At 36.7% G+C, this 15,238-nt stretch overlaps 1 protein-coding gene across 1 annotated transcript in view; it reads right to left on the bottom strand.

The window, feature by feature from the left end:
* Window positions 1-15,238, bottom strand: part of SLC16A7 (solute carrier family 16 member 7) — a 112,574-nt gene that overhangs the window by 60,100 nt on the left and 37,236 nt on the right. Inside the window, exon 2 of the mRNA XM_067564137.1 lies at window positions 48-290. Within this exon, the coding sequence (XP_067420238.1) occupies window positions 48-261 (214 nt within the window). The 5' untranslated portion in view covers window positions 262-290. The remainder of the gene's footprint in view (window positions 1-47; window positions 291-15,238) is intronic.

Raw genomic sequence — 15,238 nt, forward strand, 5'->3', positions numbered from 1 at the left:
AAAATCTTAAATAGCTATGTTATTTGTTAATTTCTCAAATGCCTTACCTCCTGCGTACATGACAGCCAACATAATCGATGATATCCAAGCTATCTCGCTATATGATGTGTGAAAGATCTCCTGAATTTCCTTGAAGAACACTGTGATGGCTTTTGGGAATGCATAGGAAAATCCAATGGAGATGAAAGCCCCAAAGACCACAACCCAGCCCCATCCTCCATCTGGAGGTGCGTATTGTGGTGCTGCTGTTGCTGGTGGCATTGTCAGGCTTTGTCTGTTTTCCAACTCGGCTGCAAATGAAAAGTAGAAAACAATTATTTCAGATAGCATCCTTTGTGCTTTAGCACACTGAATTTAACAAATGCATATTACTCATAATAATGATAACAGATGATAAATCATAATCACAATAGAATACAAACTCTCCCAAATTGCACAGACTGCATGGGATGATATAGCATGAATACTTGTCTTTAAAGCCACATCTACCCTAGAGGGAGAGCGGGAATAACTTGGCAAGAGAAAATCACATACAGTATGTTGTAACTGTTACAGATCATTGATCCCAATCACTGAAACTATATTTAGCAATTAATCACTTATGGAAAAGTGGCATTTTGGGCCGCATGCTCAGCTGGTGTGAACTGACATAGCTCCAGTGACTTCAATAAGAATTTGACCTTTTAATTCAAGTACAGGTGTCAATATATAATATAATGCTTGATCTCATCCTTATAGTAAATAATGGTAAAAAGTTACAATCCACTCTTCCTAAACGCCATTTCAATAATATCTACTCAAAGTTTACAAGTCTTTGGGCAATAATACCACCAAACTGCCAAAACAATGCTTTTATTAAATTGGACACTACTTGAAATCTCTTTCACTTTTATTATATGAGAATGTTGTAAAAATAAGATTTCAAATCAGATTTAAATTCTATGTATATCCATCATAAGAATAAAATAAGTTAAGATTCTGTGACATGTATTTATTTTTTAATTTTTCAACCTGCTTTGTTGGCATACTTATATGTATCCTGTAACTTGTAAAAATACAGTTCTTCTTTCAGATGCACGTAACAGAACTTGACTGTAATACTTTACTTTTCTTACATATACAGAATGTAATGTCAGAGAGAGTTCTGAACATGTATAGGTGGCAGATTCTTAAAGTCAATACCTGCTGAGAGGATATGAGAGCAAAGTTTTTTACCAAGAGAATAAAACGTCTCACAAACTTTAAACGACTAATAATATGCTATAGTAAAAACTTCAGGAGCCAGATCCTACAGGTATATCACTTCATGCTCCTCTTATGGGAGAGTAACAGGTGCAACCTGCAAAACCCAAGAATTCATAGGCAAGTCAAATCAACCCCTGTTGGACCTAATCTAATTAAGGTTTATATTTTGCTCATCTGGTATCTGAACACCAAGACCATCCACATCCTGCTTAGAAATCAACTGGTGTCAGTCTAGAACATGTTGGATAGAGTGTCTGCTTCTCAGTTTTGCTATCCTACCACCATGGTATCCCCTAACCTTAAAAACATGGAGCTCCAGTATTTACTTCAATGCATTTCCAGAGCATGTAGAGAGCATGAGGTAAAGCCTCCACCCTCCCCTTCTGTTCCTTTTTGGGCATTTCATCTGTTTTAAGCTCAAGTGGTCACCTCTATACCGCCAACCAAAGTTATGGACCCAGAATTATGTGTAGGTTTCCATTATGCATACTTTTGTCAGTGGGTCTCCATGCCACTTAGATAATGCTCAGATTTCTCATAGCAAATTGTATCAATAGTGGCAGTGATATGATTACTGTTATCAAAACATAAAATATGAACTGTCTTTGCTTAAATTAATCTCTCTGGAGTGTGCCTTGAGTACCATCATAGTAAAGTACATCTAACAATGCATACAATATATGTTAGAAATAAGCACAGGGCTGTCTTTTATGATTATCTATTACCAGCTTAGCCTGTACATAAAGTCACTACACTCTGATTCGCCAGTTAATTGAAGCTGATTGTAAACATCACCTTTGCAATAGAAAAACTCTATGGGCTCAATCAAACACAAATACATTTGGCTCTTATGCAAAGTTGAAAAAGCCCAAACAATTTGGCTTTTGCATCACCTCAGACATGTCTGGTTTTGGCAGGAATAGGTATCTGTTGCATATCTAGAGCACATGATATATATAAAGTAGAAGAAAAACCTTTGGCCCTTATTCTGATCTCACTTATCGTGTTTTTACTTTCATGTAACTCTGTTGAGTTACACTGGAGTGAGAAGAGAATCAGGTCCTTTATTTGGAAGAAATAAAGAATCTGGACTATGGGGACAAAGAGTTTTTCTGGCTGCATAGTTTGCTAGCTGAGGTTTGACTTGAGCAAAGCACTTAAGTCCATGATTAAGTGTTTTGCTGAATCAGGGCCTGAAATACTAACATCTCAAACAGCCCATTCCCCCTTGGCCATCCAAAAAACATGTTGATTTATTAATTCCCCTTATAAGCATACAGAAAACAAACACAACATAGCATGAAATACACAACTCATTTGTATGGGTAGACCAACTGAGGGTGTACTACAGGGTAATTGTAGAGATCCCCACTTTCCACTGATGAGAATTACTTTGCTCTACTGACACACTTTTTGGATAGATCATACAACACACATTAAAAAATATTCAGATGGGAACCTATTTTCCTATATTTCTTCAGTTTGAACTGAAGATATTTCAGATTCATGTATCAACATTTCATCCCCATTAAAATTATACCAATACAGTCTATATGATACCAATGTTTAAGTCCAGAATATAACATAGTTTGAAGTGATAATAAACTGTCATTCATTTTCAAAAAATAAAATATATCTGTTTTAAAATCACTGCCATCACATCATTCAGAAAAAGTTGAAGAAATATAGTTTTTGAACTTTACAAAACATAAGTTCCCAAGAAATGCACCCATTGAATAGGCTTTTCCACCAGGTGCTGAGCTGGCTCTGCCTGTTCTTTCCCTTCTGGACAAGGACCCCATTATGTAATGCATAGTTACCTAGATTTCAGTTAGCTCACTGGAATCTAATTTCTAGCCATGAAGAAAATCAAATGGACAAATATTAAGTCCATCTCTATGGACAGTTCAATGTCAAAGTGAAAGAGAGAAAGAAAGAAAGAAAGAAAGAAAGAAAGAAATTGCAGTAACGAGGTCAGATTAAGACCAATAATTAGATACAAATAATGCTTCTTGATATCATGCCCTTCAGCTTTTGATCAGTCATGACCAACATGTTCGGATTGCTCTTCTCCCAATACTTTATTAATATTCTGCAGTTGCCCACTGCCAAAATCAACCATCAACAGTTTGTCAAGAAATACTCTGAAAAGGTTTGTATTTCTCATGTTTACAGAGACTCTACTTTTATGGTGAGTTTCAGTTTTGCTTTCAAGTGTATCTAACTGTAATTTTTTTCTCTTTTTTAACCAAGGCAGGCTTGCAACTTCCTTGTGCTTGACTCAGTAGCCATTATTCTGTGCAGGAAAAAAGTTGGAACATGAAAAATCTGCCCTTAATTAAAGTATAATAACATGAATACATGACATGTGTATAGTTCATTCCAAACCTGCAGGATGAGCCAAGAATAACAAAGGACTTTGCAAAAATGTATGCATTAAGCCTCACAATACCTTGTGTGGCCGTTAAGCATTATTATCCCTTTTACAGATGGAGAAATTAATGTATGAAGAGGTTAAATCACCAGCCCAAATCTCACAGTAAATCAGTGGCAGAGTAGGGATAAGGATCAGTGTCTATGTGAAGTATGTGGTAAGGGTGTGGTTTTCAAAAGCACTTAGGTGATTTAGGAGCATGAATCCCATTGGCTTGTACACGGGTCTGCCTGTAGAGCTGGGGCCCAAGTCAGAAAGAAATTTGAGCTTTAGTGATTTGAATAATCTAATGATGTAGCTTAATCTCAAACTCATTCATGACTAGGCATATCTTCTACATTTAAAATTAGTGGTTTGCCAGTTGCACCATCCCAAAAGAATGGACTACACAGGAATTACACTTTCTGCGATATAGATGAAAATTATCTTGTTTAAAAGCTGCAGAAATTAAACTTTTCTTATTTTTTATAAACTGTTGTTTAGTGGTATTTGGATAATTTCTTGTTATGGCAGGAGTCACCAGTTGGCATAGTCAGACATACTTGTACAAATTATTTTTATTACCCCGTTAGCACTGGTCAGTCTTTGAATAAAAGGTGTATCCTTGTTTGTTTTGTGATGAAGGTTTTTTTGAGGGAGGCAGCTACAATTTGCGCTTTGTCTTAAACTCTATAACTGCAGCCAATTCTGGGGGCAGAGTTACTCTTAGGGCACTGGGAACTGCGGTGTGTTTTGGCAAAGATTCCTTAAAGAAGATAATTGCTTGCATGCAGTCTGACCACTTCTTTTTAAGGACTGGGGTATATAATGTAAACAAAACAAGTTAAAAAAATACTAAAAAAATACCCAGACTTCACTTAACTGATTTTTCCTCAAATGGGCAATGAATTTGCAAGGTGCCAAATTCTGGATGACAGTATTATGCTCATCTGTGTTTTTAATAATAAAAATATTCTTCTTTCCAATGGTTAATAGCATGACATACTGTACAGATGAAGCGTTTTACTAAAGGTGCTTAAGTACAGAAATATACTTTGCTGAAGAGCAGGAAGGAAGATCAAGTATTTTTTTTCTTGAAGACATGATGGAGAGAATGTATCTATATAGGTACATATATTAAATAAGCAAGGCATCCATCCCACATTCTGGACACACAAATGCAATTTGTTTTACACAATAAATGTTGTAATAGACTGTTCATTCTGATTCAATAACTATACAAATATGCCCTTGCAGACATTGTAGTTACCCCTCACCCATTGAAACCAGGCATAATAATAAAGCTCTTCCATTTTTCAGCCCACTAGCTCCACAAATGAGTGGGAGAATGATGAGATATGTCTCATGCTTAGAGTGTTAACAAAGCCGGGCTCTAGCAGAACAATGTGGGAGGAACAATTTCCAAAGCAAAAAACGTCTGCTTAAAGAGTTGATATGTTTGATGCTTGGATTTGCTGATGCAAGGAAAGAACTCAGTTCAGTGATCTAGTTATACCAGCAAAAATCTGCATAAATATCATTGCAGCTACTCTTCTACTTACATCAACATAACTAAGCCCAGTGTCTCTCTTTTATTTTCTTATCAAACAGAGATGATTGAACAAACTTTCAGTATGTTACCTTACCAAAAGCCTACATTCTCACCTGAAGACATCAATCTTTGTATTGAGAAAGCATTTTTTTTCTCTCCATTCATTTAGTGTTTGTCTCTCCTGGGTAATAATAGATACTAACAGGTAATGTCTAAGTCTCAGTGACGACTAGTCATTATTGCGTAATAAAATGTAACTTGAGACAGATTCTCTCTCTTAGGACTTATGATTGGATTCAAATTACAGTCTAAGGCTGAAAGACAGCTCCAGACTACAGAACCTTACACAGGGGTCACACTTCAAACCTTTTTACTAGTTTGAAAGTTGTTGTTCATTCAAAAAACGTTTCCTATATCTATAGTGGGGGAAACCAGCAAAAATGGTAAGAACGTCTAAAGTGGTAGAAACTTTCTAAGTGTGACTTGGAAAAATCTAATAAATTATTTGCCTTAAAATAAAAGGAATTGACATTAATACTAGATTACACAGAAAAGAAGGCAAATTGTAAACGTTTAAAGAAACATTTAAAAAAACTTGTAAAGAAGCTTGCAAAAGGAGAAAGTAGGCTTGAAAAATAAATTACTTGGGAGTTACAATAACTAAGAAAAAAAAGCCCTTCAGTGATATGTATTCAGTCTGAAAAGAACAAAATTCAGGTGACATTTATCAGAAGAGAAAAATTGTCTCAATAGTATATATTTTGTAAACTCAGAGAAATATAAGAGAGTGAGCCCATTTATTGATATGAAAACTAGAATTACAACCACATAGATAATTTGAGCTGAAAAATCAAATCAATATAAATCTGCCAAAAGAGGACAAATATGTGTTCCCCTTACCAGTTAAAGTTACAATATGAACAACTGAGTTCAAAACGCATTCAAGTCTGGAGACATCTTAATCCAGAGATCATATGAGAATTACAATACTATATTATTCCAGTAAATAGAATGCGTATTTCAGACATCTGTCTTGACTGATATTAGTGGAGGTGAGAAATATTCCTTACATTAAAAAAAGTTTATAAAACAACTGAACTGATGTGGCCTCAGAACCACAAAAATATTAAAACTCCAACATATTTTATTACATGAGTGGGAGATGAATGTTTTCTCTAGATGAAGACCAGTTAATATAATAACTGCTTATGATGTGTTGCCATTTTATTAATCTCTGCCTGGCCATCGCACAGTCTGCCAGCCTCCTCATAACACCATGGTGCACTTGCTGTTCACTATCTCCAGCCCATTTAATTTTTAACCTTCATCACGGCTGTACTTATGTTTCAATATTTTTAACTGAGTTATGTCAATGGTAAAGAACTGACTTTCATTTCCACGGTCATCTGGAACTGGAAGATGAATAAAAGAACATTTAAGGACGTGCAAAAATTTTTGTTTGTCCATCTGAACCATGACAATAAAAGAATTCACTTGAAGTATGCACCAAAAGTAACATAATCTGGGACACTGACAAGGCTTTAGCATAAACAAATACAAGGAAGGAAGAATTTATGATTGTGTTTGACTTCCATAGGAGGGGAGAGGATGTTTAATTACAAACTTACTATGTACTTTGTCCAAGTGTTAATGAGCTAATGCAGTGATGTATATACAAACTAACTTTAAAGGATAATCAAATGCTAATGTGTATTTTGCCACCCATTGTAAAAAACTGGACCTGGGGAGATCAAAAACCTCCCTTTTCTTTAATGGAGGAAGTTTTTACTAAAACAGGACACATCCACCTATGAGCATATCACATTCCTGTCTCTCTCACAATCAGGGAGAGATCTGACAAATTTCTACAATGGCACAGACAAGATAATCTTTGGATGTTGTGCAACAAAGTGTAGAGCTTACCTAAAGATGCTTATCACGTTATTTATGTAGGCACATATCAATGTACATTCCCTTTCTATTTTTTCTCTTTAATCTGTAATTTGCTATATCCTCAAGGGATGCAGAGGAAAGTGATGCAGAGAAAGTCTACATACCATGTTAAAGTTGTTGTCTTCCTCTAAAGCAGTACCACTGAAAAGCTAGAGGGGCCAAGAGGGTCCAGGACCAAACCACTAAAGTATACAAGATGAATGCTACACAATTCCAGAGTGGGGACCCTCCCAGGCCAACTCACATGCACTGATCACAATAAACATTTAGGCTATGGTGGAGAACCTGTGCTTTAACCCCAAATCTTAATGAAACATGCCTTTACTAAATTATTTACTTCCCTGAATCCCCTTCCTCACCCCTCAAGAGACACTTCTACCAGGCCTGGTATTTTTCAGTGATCAACCACCAATGCCCAAAGTCCACAATGAAGACACAGGCAGAGCTCTCTCTAAAGTTCTTTCATATGTAAGCCTTTTAATTGGAATTCACAGGACTCCATAGCTTGTTACAAATCTTTGGAACAACTAGACAGAGGGAACTCCTTTACATAACTCATAACATGTAGTTGGCTGTAACTGTAATTCTAACCTAAAAACAAAACTGCAAATTGAAGTTCTGATGAGGAGCAGCCTGCTAACTACGTGAAACCCATTCATTACTGCAGTATTTCTATTTAAGCTGATAAATTACTCATTTTTGGCAGAGTACAAAATGAACAAAAGATAACATTGGTTCATTACAAAAAAATTGCCCTGTAACTCTGCATTAGTCAAAACCTATCATATATTAATCTATTATTGTAACATTGTAGCATATAGCAATCATGAAGTTTATACTGATAACTGAATTACTTTATTCCTCTTAAGCTTTCTTTGTCAATAAGAAAAAACACTAAATCTAAAAACAAAGAAACAAAAATATGCATTAGTTGAAGGTATCTTTCTATATTTCTACATCATCAGAAGAAAAGCTTTATACTTCAGAGATTATTTTTCTGTCAAGTGTGATAACATATAGCAAAATAAGTGTTTTCCATCATTACTAGAAAATATGGATCAAAACAATTCAAATCACAAAAATCCAATATGATAGCAGTAATAAGAAATGAAACACATTTTTTACATACAGTAAACTTGGATGGAACAGAAATATAAAGACACACAATAGTTCTCTGATACCAATTAACAAAAGGACACAGCAGAAACACATGCACAAGAAACGAGGTAAATCATGTTTACCTGGAAGCTTAATAAATCAAGAGTAAATTCTATTGAATGTAGGACATTTAACATCAATCTGAACAATGACTCTCCTGGCAGTTTCAGGATAGAAGTTTAATCAATTCAGTAGCAAAAATTCATAAGTCATATGTTTCTTAAGTGACATAGATACATATAGAGAGTAGACTGCTGTCAGAGATTTCTTTATAATTCCTATTGAAGGTCATCTTATACATAAAAATAAGACTTTATCATAACATTTTTATACATGACATTTTGCATAATGTGTTAAAATATGCACAATACATTATACATGTATATACTTTGTGTGTATGAGTTAGAGACAGAAAAGCTGCAGTAGAGGGTTATAATAGAAGATCTTTTGCATTTGCAAATACCTGACAATACAATACAATGCTGGAATTATACCTTGACGTCCACTAAAGGTCACTCTTTCATCCCACAAAACAATAATAGATTTCTACATATACAAAAATCTCAGCACTGGACTATGTATGTATTATTATAATCTTTATAAATAGCTTTTTGCCTTAAACATGCTGAAGGCTTAAACCATAATCCTGTAATGAGTGTGCACGGACTCCTGCTTCCACACTCAGCCCAAAAGATCACCATGGGACTTAATGTGGGGTGTGTCTGTCCACGAGTGCTCATTACTCATGGATTAGACCCTTAATAACATCTCCTAAAAGGTTAGGTGACTTTCTCAGTCATAGCACAGCTCCGGCTGAAATAGCAGCAACCATCTTGCATAGCAAGATGTAAATGAGTACCTCTTCCATTTCCAGTTTTTGCCACTAACACATTTTAAAATTTCATGCTAACTCAACATGCTGCTGGGCACCCATCTTGGTCTTCCTGGAGGAAGTGTACAAATATTTATAATTTTTTTTATTTTTTTCTCTTCATATTTTTCTTTCTATAGCCTGAGTAAGTTAAAAAAGAAGCAAACAAACACCACATCATCAAAAAATCAGGTGTGGAAAAGGCCTACTAGGTTATTAGCCAGTTTCCCCACTCCTGTAGGATTCTTCCCCAGAGCACATTCTATAGTAGTTTGTCAGGTTCTAGGCCCCTACAGTGAGCAACAGGGCAACTCAGTGATTCCCATTAGTGAACCAGATCAGGTAGTATTCTAGTTTAAGAGCCTACAAGATTTTGTTTGTCTCTCAGAATCACAAGGGACTTGAGTATTTTCCACAAGACCTCCTCCCTTGCCCCTTGGTCCTTACTGATTCAAAGAGACATACAAAATAATTTATATTCCTGAACTGGATCTAATGAGACTCCCCTGGTCTGGCAGATGAAATGGAATTTCTGTCTAGTGAGAAACTTTGATAATAGGGTAACTGAACTGTTCACATGACTGGTGATAAACAACGTGTGATGAAGCAGAAGGGCTGCCAATTCTGACCATTTATTTGTAACTTACTGTGTATTTAACTGTATGTCAGGAACACCCAGAGTGTTGGATGGGCATGTTCTAAAAGAAATTCCACACTCGACTGAAATAAATAAATAATTCCATGCAGGGTGCTAGAACCAGACATCTTATCACACACACTTATATTGTATAATAGCAAAAATATATTTCGAAATATTAGAAGGGGTGACCACTGATCACTGTCCGAACAATGCCATTTTATATATCTGTCCTCTGTGAGTCTGATTGGAATCTTGCACATATTGTGTGTTTAAAGTACACAAACACTACCTGGGCTATTTTCACTATGGAAATGAATTCAAGTTTGAGAATATTTTTTCATTATGAATAATGATAGAATGATCTGAGGAGAATTGTGAGCAGGGGGTTGTTTTGTCTAGGTCGGGGAAATAAGCAAAGATGGCAGGTCACCAGGGTCTGGTGAAGCTAAGCCATACCAACAAGGCCCCAGCTATCAAACACATTATACACAAGGGAACGGATTCTGATTCCATACCAATTTACATCATTTGCTCTCATGGAGTTAGTCTTGATTTACACCAGTGTAAATGAAAGAAATATCTGATTTATAATATATAAGGTCTGTGACTATAGTATACTATACTATATATGGTAGACCACATATGTATACATTATATTGTGGCCTATCTATGGTCTGGGTTATGTATTGCAGTGTACAGTATCACTTGCTACCAGTTGGGACTCCTGGTGGGAATAGGGCTTTTCCAGACTCTGGAAACCCTATGGCCACAGTACACATGGCTTCCCTGTGGGGCTGCTGGTGGGCTTGGAGCTGGGGGAGTTGGGTAGATGTAAAGGTAGGTGGGAAAGAGGAAGGGCTTTGAATTAGGGGTTGGGATGGGAAACGCAAAATATGGGAGTGAATGATGGGTTTCGGAGATGATGTGGAGAGAGATTCTGAGCTGCAGAGGATTGTTAGGAAACGGTGGGGGACTTCTCCACCTGAAGTCTGAGCTTAGGTGGGAAGACTTGGAGTGGAGGGGGAAGGGGCTGAACCTGTGGGTTATCTTGGAGGGAAGAGGATTTTAGCAATGGGAGTGTTGCACTTGAGGAAGCCACAGAGACTTGAAGGGTTAATGTATCAGGAGGGAGATGAGTTGGACTGGCAGTTCTGTGTGTGAGTGAATGAAAGTGTGAGTGAAGGGCACATGGGTGTGAATGAAATGATGTGTGGGGGGATGTAGTGCAAGATAGTGCGCAGAAATAGAAGGCTAGAAATCAGTATGGACAGAGACAAACTAGGTCAAAGTTTGTCGTAATCTCTTTATGGTCATGCAAGGTAAGGGGCTATGCAGGATGCCTGAACTGAGCCTTCCCATTTATGAGTCTGCTGAGATGAGGGGGAAGGGAGATATGGTGCAGGGAGCCCTTGCACCCACCCAATTCTCCTGCAAAGAGATGGGACCATTAGTGATGTTTTCCTCTCCAAAGCATGACAGAGATGTGGCCAGGACCAAACTTGCTTGCACAACAGGAAGTGGTTGCAAGGCTGGAGTAAAGCTCTGGAGGGATTTTTATGCAGTGTTCAATTGGCTGCAGTCTCCGCCCATTATGCATCTGAACAATTGCTTTGTGCTTTGTAAAGTGTGGCATACATTTAGTATAATTCATTTTATTACCTGTAATAACTACCTATATTACCTATAATATTTCACTGAGCTAATACTATTGAACCTTCCACCTAGTCCAGGAAAACTTCTTACTCTCTATCTTAAGCAGAGTTCCTAGATAATTTTGAAGACTATTTTTACATGCCTTTTCATCTACTTTTATACTTCATCAAATGAAAACAATCCAGAAAGCACCCACTTAAATGTACCACTGATATACCAACTCTAAATAATAATAAAAAAGATTAAAGGTATTTTCTGAATTAGTCACTGGAGTGTAAAATTTGATTTCCTAAGCCTATAAGAGAAGCAGTGAAGATTTTAAAAATTACAAATATGTCCTTTCGATAGGAAACTAGAATAATTTATCTCCTGTCAATTCAAGCATTAGGGCACAGTCCACAGCCCACTGTAGTCAACAGAATGGTTCCTATGGGCTTTGGAGTGTGAAAAATTCACATTTTGTTGTTTAAACACAGAGAGTTGCACTCACTTGAGAGGAGGTGAGGCCTCCTTTGAAAATCAGGCCCTGTAATTTTAGCATTACACTAGGATGTTCACTGTCTAACATTACTAGGGTTGAGTTCTGCACTCAATTATAACTTGTGCCATAACGCTGTGCCAATGTGGTTGCTCTTGGGGACACAATATGTCCCTTAAAATTAGTGTGTATCAATATGCCTAAATATAAATCTCTCACCTGTTTAGGTAAGAGAGTGTGGGGAAACATAATTAACAAATTCATGTATATATTGTATTAACCTATTTAGACCACTGTGGTATTCTGAAGAATTGTATTAGATGTAACTAATCAGCTTTTGCCTACAGCTTCTACTCTCCAGATATCCACAGTAAGAGCTTTCCTATTTTGACTTTTTTATGACTAAAAACACGATAGCTAAACAAAAACCCAACAGTCATGTAATTAAAGTGGCATATCTTTTCTACATTCAGCTCTGTAAGATGGGGAAACAAACACTGAAAGTAAAACACTCAATTCCTTTGATAAAGCTAAGTGCAAGACAGAGCTGTTCACCCAAGATTTTGATGAGTTCAAGAGGAAAGCTAACAGATTTGCTCACAACTTTTACTATGTAGATCTCAGCCCTTTGCCATGTCACTTCATATTTAAGTATCTCTAAAGCTACAATAAAATACCTCATTATGATTATAGCATAGGAGGTGACTCTTATAGACAAAAATATCAGCATACTCCATTGCTATGGGCTGTTAAATTCCAGTTGGGTGACCTAGACATAACAAGCTAAGTTGACCAGTACAAGAGCCTTCAGTCATCCAATCAAACCTTTTCAATCACTCAGTGCAACTTTTTGTAGCCTGGTTCTTATCTAGATTAAGAACATCTCCAAGGTTCATTATAACAGACAAATTGCTTAATATAGTTAATCAGGAATTGCTTGACTTCCTAAAAAAGCATAACAAACATATAATTATCTGCTGATTAACATGATTTGGAAGGAAAAAATGTTTATGTTCTATTAGAAAAAAGATTACCTTTTAACCGCTCTTGAAAACCCAAGAAAGAGCAGCAGGCCCTGAGACTCTTATGAATAACATTCATGTAATATGGAAAGAATCTTGCAAAACTATAAATATGCCTTACAAATAGCAAAGTTGTTTACTTGGTCTAGACAGTCAGATTGTACTTGTGCCTCCTCTATAATTAGACAGGAAAATGATCATTTATAGTTAAATAGCTCAGATACACAACACATCTAAAAGCTCTCATAACTGATACATTTGTGTAGCTGCCCGTTACTAATGAAAACCTTTGATTTGTCTATAAGCACAGCAAAGCATCTGTTGATTTGCTCTAACTGACCATGCATTCTTGCTCTAATATGAAACAATACAACGGTATTCTTCCATTTGCTACTATGTAACGGAAAAATCATTAACTGCCAATAAAGTGCTTGAAATGGAATGCTTTAAACAAAAGAAGATGGTTTTATGGCAGCTTTGTGTCACAATGACCATAATAGAACCACAAATAGAACTTTTTTCTTAATAGTCACAAAGAAACATATATTTCATCAAAACAAAAATCTTAAATTTGATCCCAAAATCCCTTTTTAATTACACTATTTTTATTATTTTACTTTTTGTATTCAACTATTTTCTTTTATGGGACACTGCTAAGTAGGAAATATCAATTAATGTATTAACTAATCATAGATCTTTGCTATTTCTGGGTAATAATGCTGTTTAAGTAACTGAGTAAAAAAGCATGTGACACTACTGAAGTATGTGTATAAGGTACTTCTATGACCCTGTTAACTGAGCACCTTGCAATCATTAATGTATTTGTCCTCACAACCTCCCTGTAAGGTAGGGAAACTCTATTTTATACAGAAGGATAAATGAGGCACAGAGAGTCTCTAGGACTTGCCCAAGATCTCACAGGAAGCCTGCAGTGGAGCAAGGAACTGAACACCTGTTTACAAATCCTAGGTTAGCACCCTAATCAGTGGACCATCCTTCCTCTCAAGTGTGTAGGTTTCTATATGAAGGTGATCAATATGTATCACTGATGTGTATGTGTATTACTCTCTTTTTACAGTCTTTTTTTTCAGAAGTATTTTGCATTGTGTGTATGTTTTGAGATGCCTGATGAAATAATAGGGTTGATTTGAGGTCTGTATTAATGTTGCGATATTGTGATGAAATATATATTTCTTTGCATTTGATAAGAATATAGTATCTATGCTGATCATATAGGCACATTTATGAGATCCTTAACTATTCCTTTGCTCACTTTTAAGTACTTGCGTTTCGTATGTCATGTAAGACAGAAGGATGGTCTTGTGGTAACGGCACTGACTTGGGACTCAGGCAATTGGTTCATTCCCTGGCTCTGCTACAGCCTTTTTGTGTGACCTGAGGCAAGTCACGTATGCTCTACCAAAGCACTTGAACACATGCGTAACTCCATTCATGTTCACCTTAGGTTTAAGTGCCTTGCAGAATTGGAGCCTTTATGCCTCAGTTAGTCATTTGTATAATGGAGTAGTAATATTTCACCATCTTGTAGAGGGTTGTGAGGCTAAATCTATCAATGCTCAATGTGTTCACATACTATAAGCATGGGTGGGTCATAAGGTCATGGATAATAGCGAGCTGGCCGAAGCTCAACTCACATGAGACTGAAGTGATGGAGGAGTGGGGCAAGCTGCCGAAGAAGATGGTGGAGGTAATATCAGTGCTTTTGAGTGAGAGTGTGTTTGCCATTAGTTACTAGGCTTCACAACTTAGGGGTCATTTATACTGCCCACTAGTCATCAGTGGAATTCAAGGTGTTGGTTATGATCTATTTAGTCCTAAAAGGCCTGTGATTGGCCTATATGAGGGATCTCTTTTCTCCCCGTGTCATACTGCCTCTGTTACGGTCAGAAGGAATGATCAAGATGGATCCTCTTTGTTAGAAAAGAGAGGAAGTGGCTGGCAGGGCATTCTCTGTGAGATCTCTGAGACTGAAACTTGCTCCTCCCATCTGAAATAGCCCAAATGTGGTGCCCTTGCAGGTATGCTCCAAAAATAAACTTGAGGGGGGGTTTTGGAGAGTGCTAAGGGTATGCATCCCATATTGATGAAGAGGTGAAAAGGAACTTCTGTAGGTGGCTGGCTGGCTGAAGTCCCGTTGAATTGATATTTTAATTCTGTTGAGATTTAATTATGATGTTATTGTAGTGTTAGTGTCCCTGAGGCCTTGGATAGGCATCTTTAGAGTTATTATTT

This window comes from Emydura macquarii, unplaced genomic scaffold (genome assembly GCF_026122565.2).
Source record: "Emydura macquarii macquarii isolate MOO-44397 ecotype Brisbane River unplaced genomic scaffold, CSIRO-AGI_Emac_v2 contig_2636, whole genome shotgun sequence".
Taxonomy (NCBI): Eukaryota; Metazoa; Chordata; order Testudines; family Chelidae; genus Emydura; species Emydura macquarii.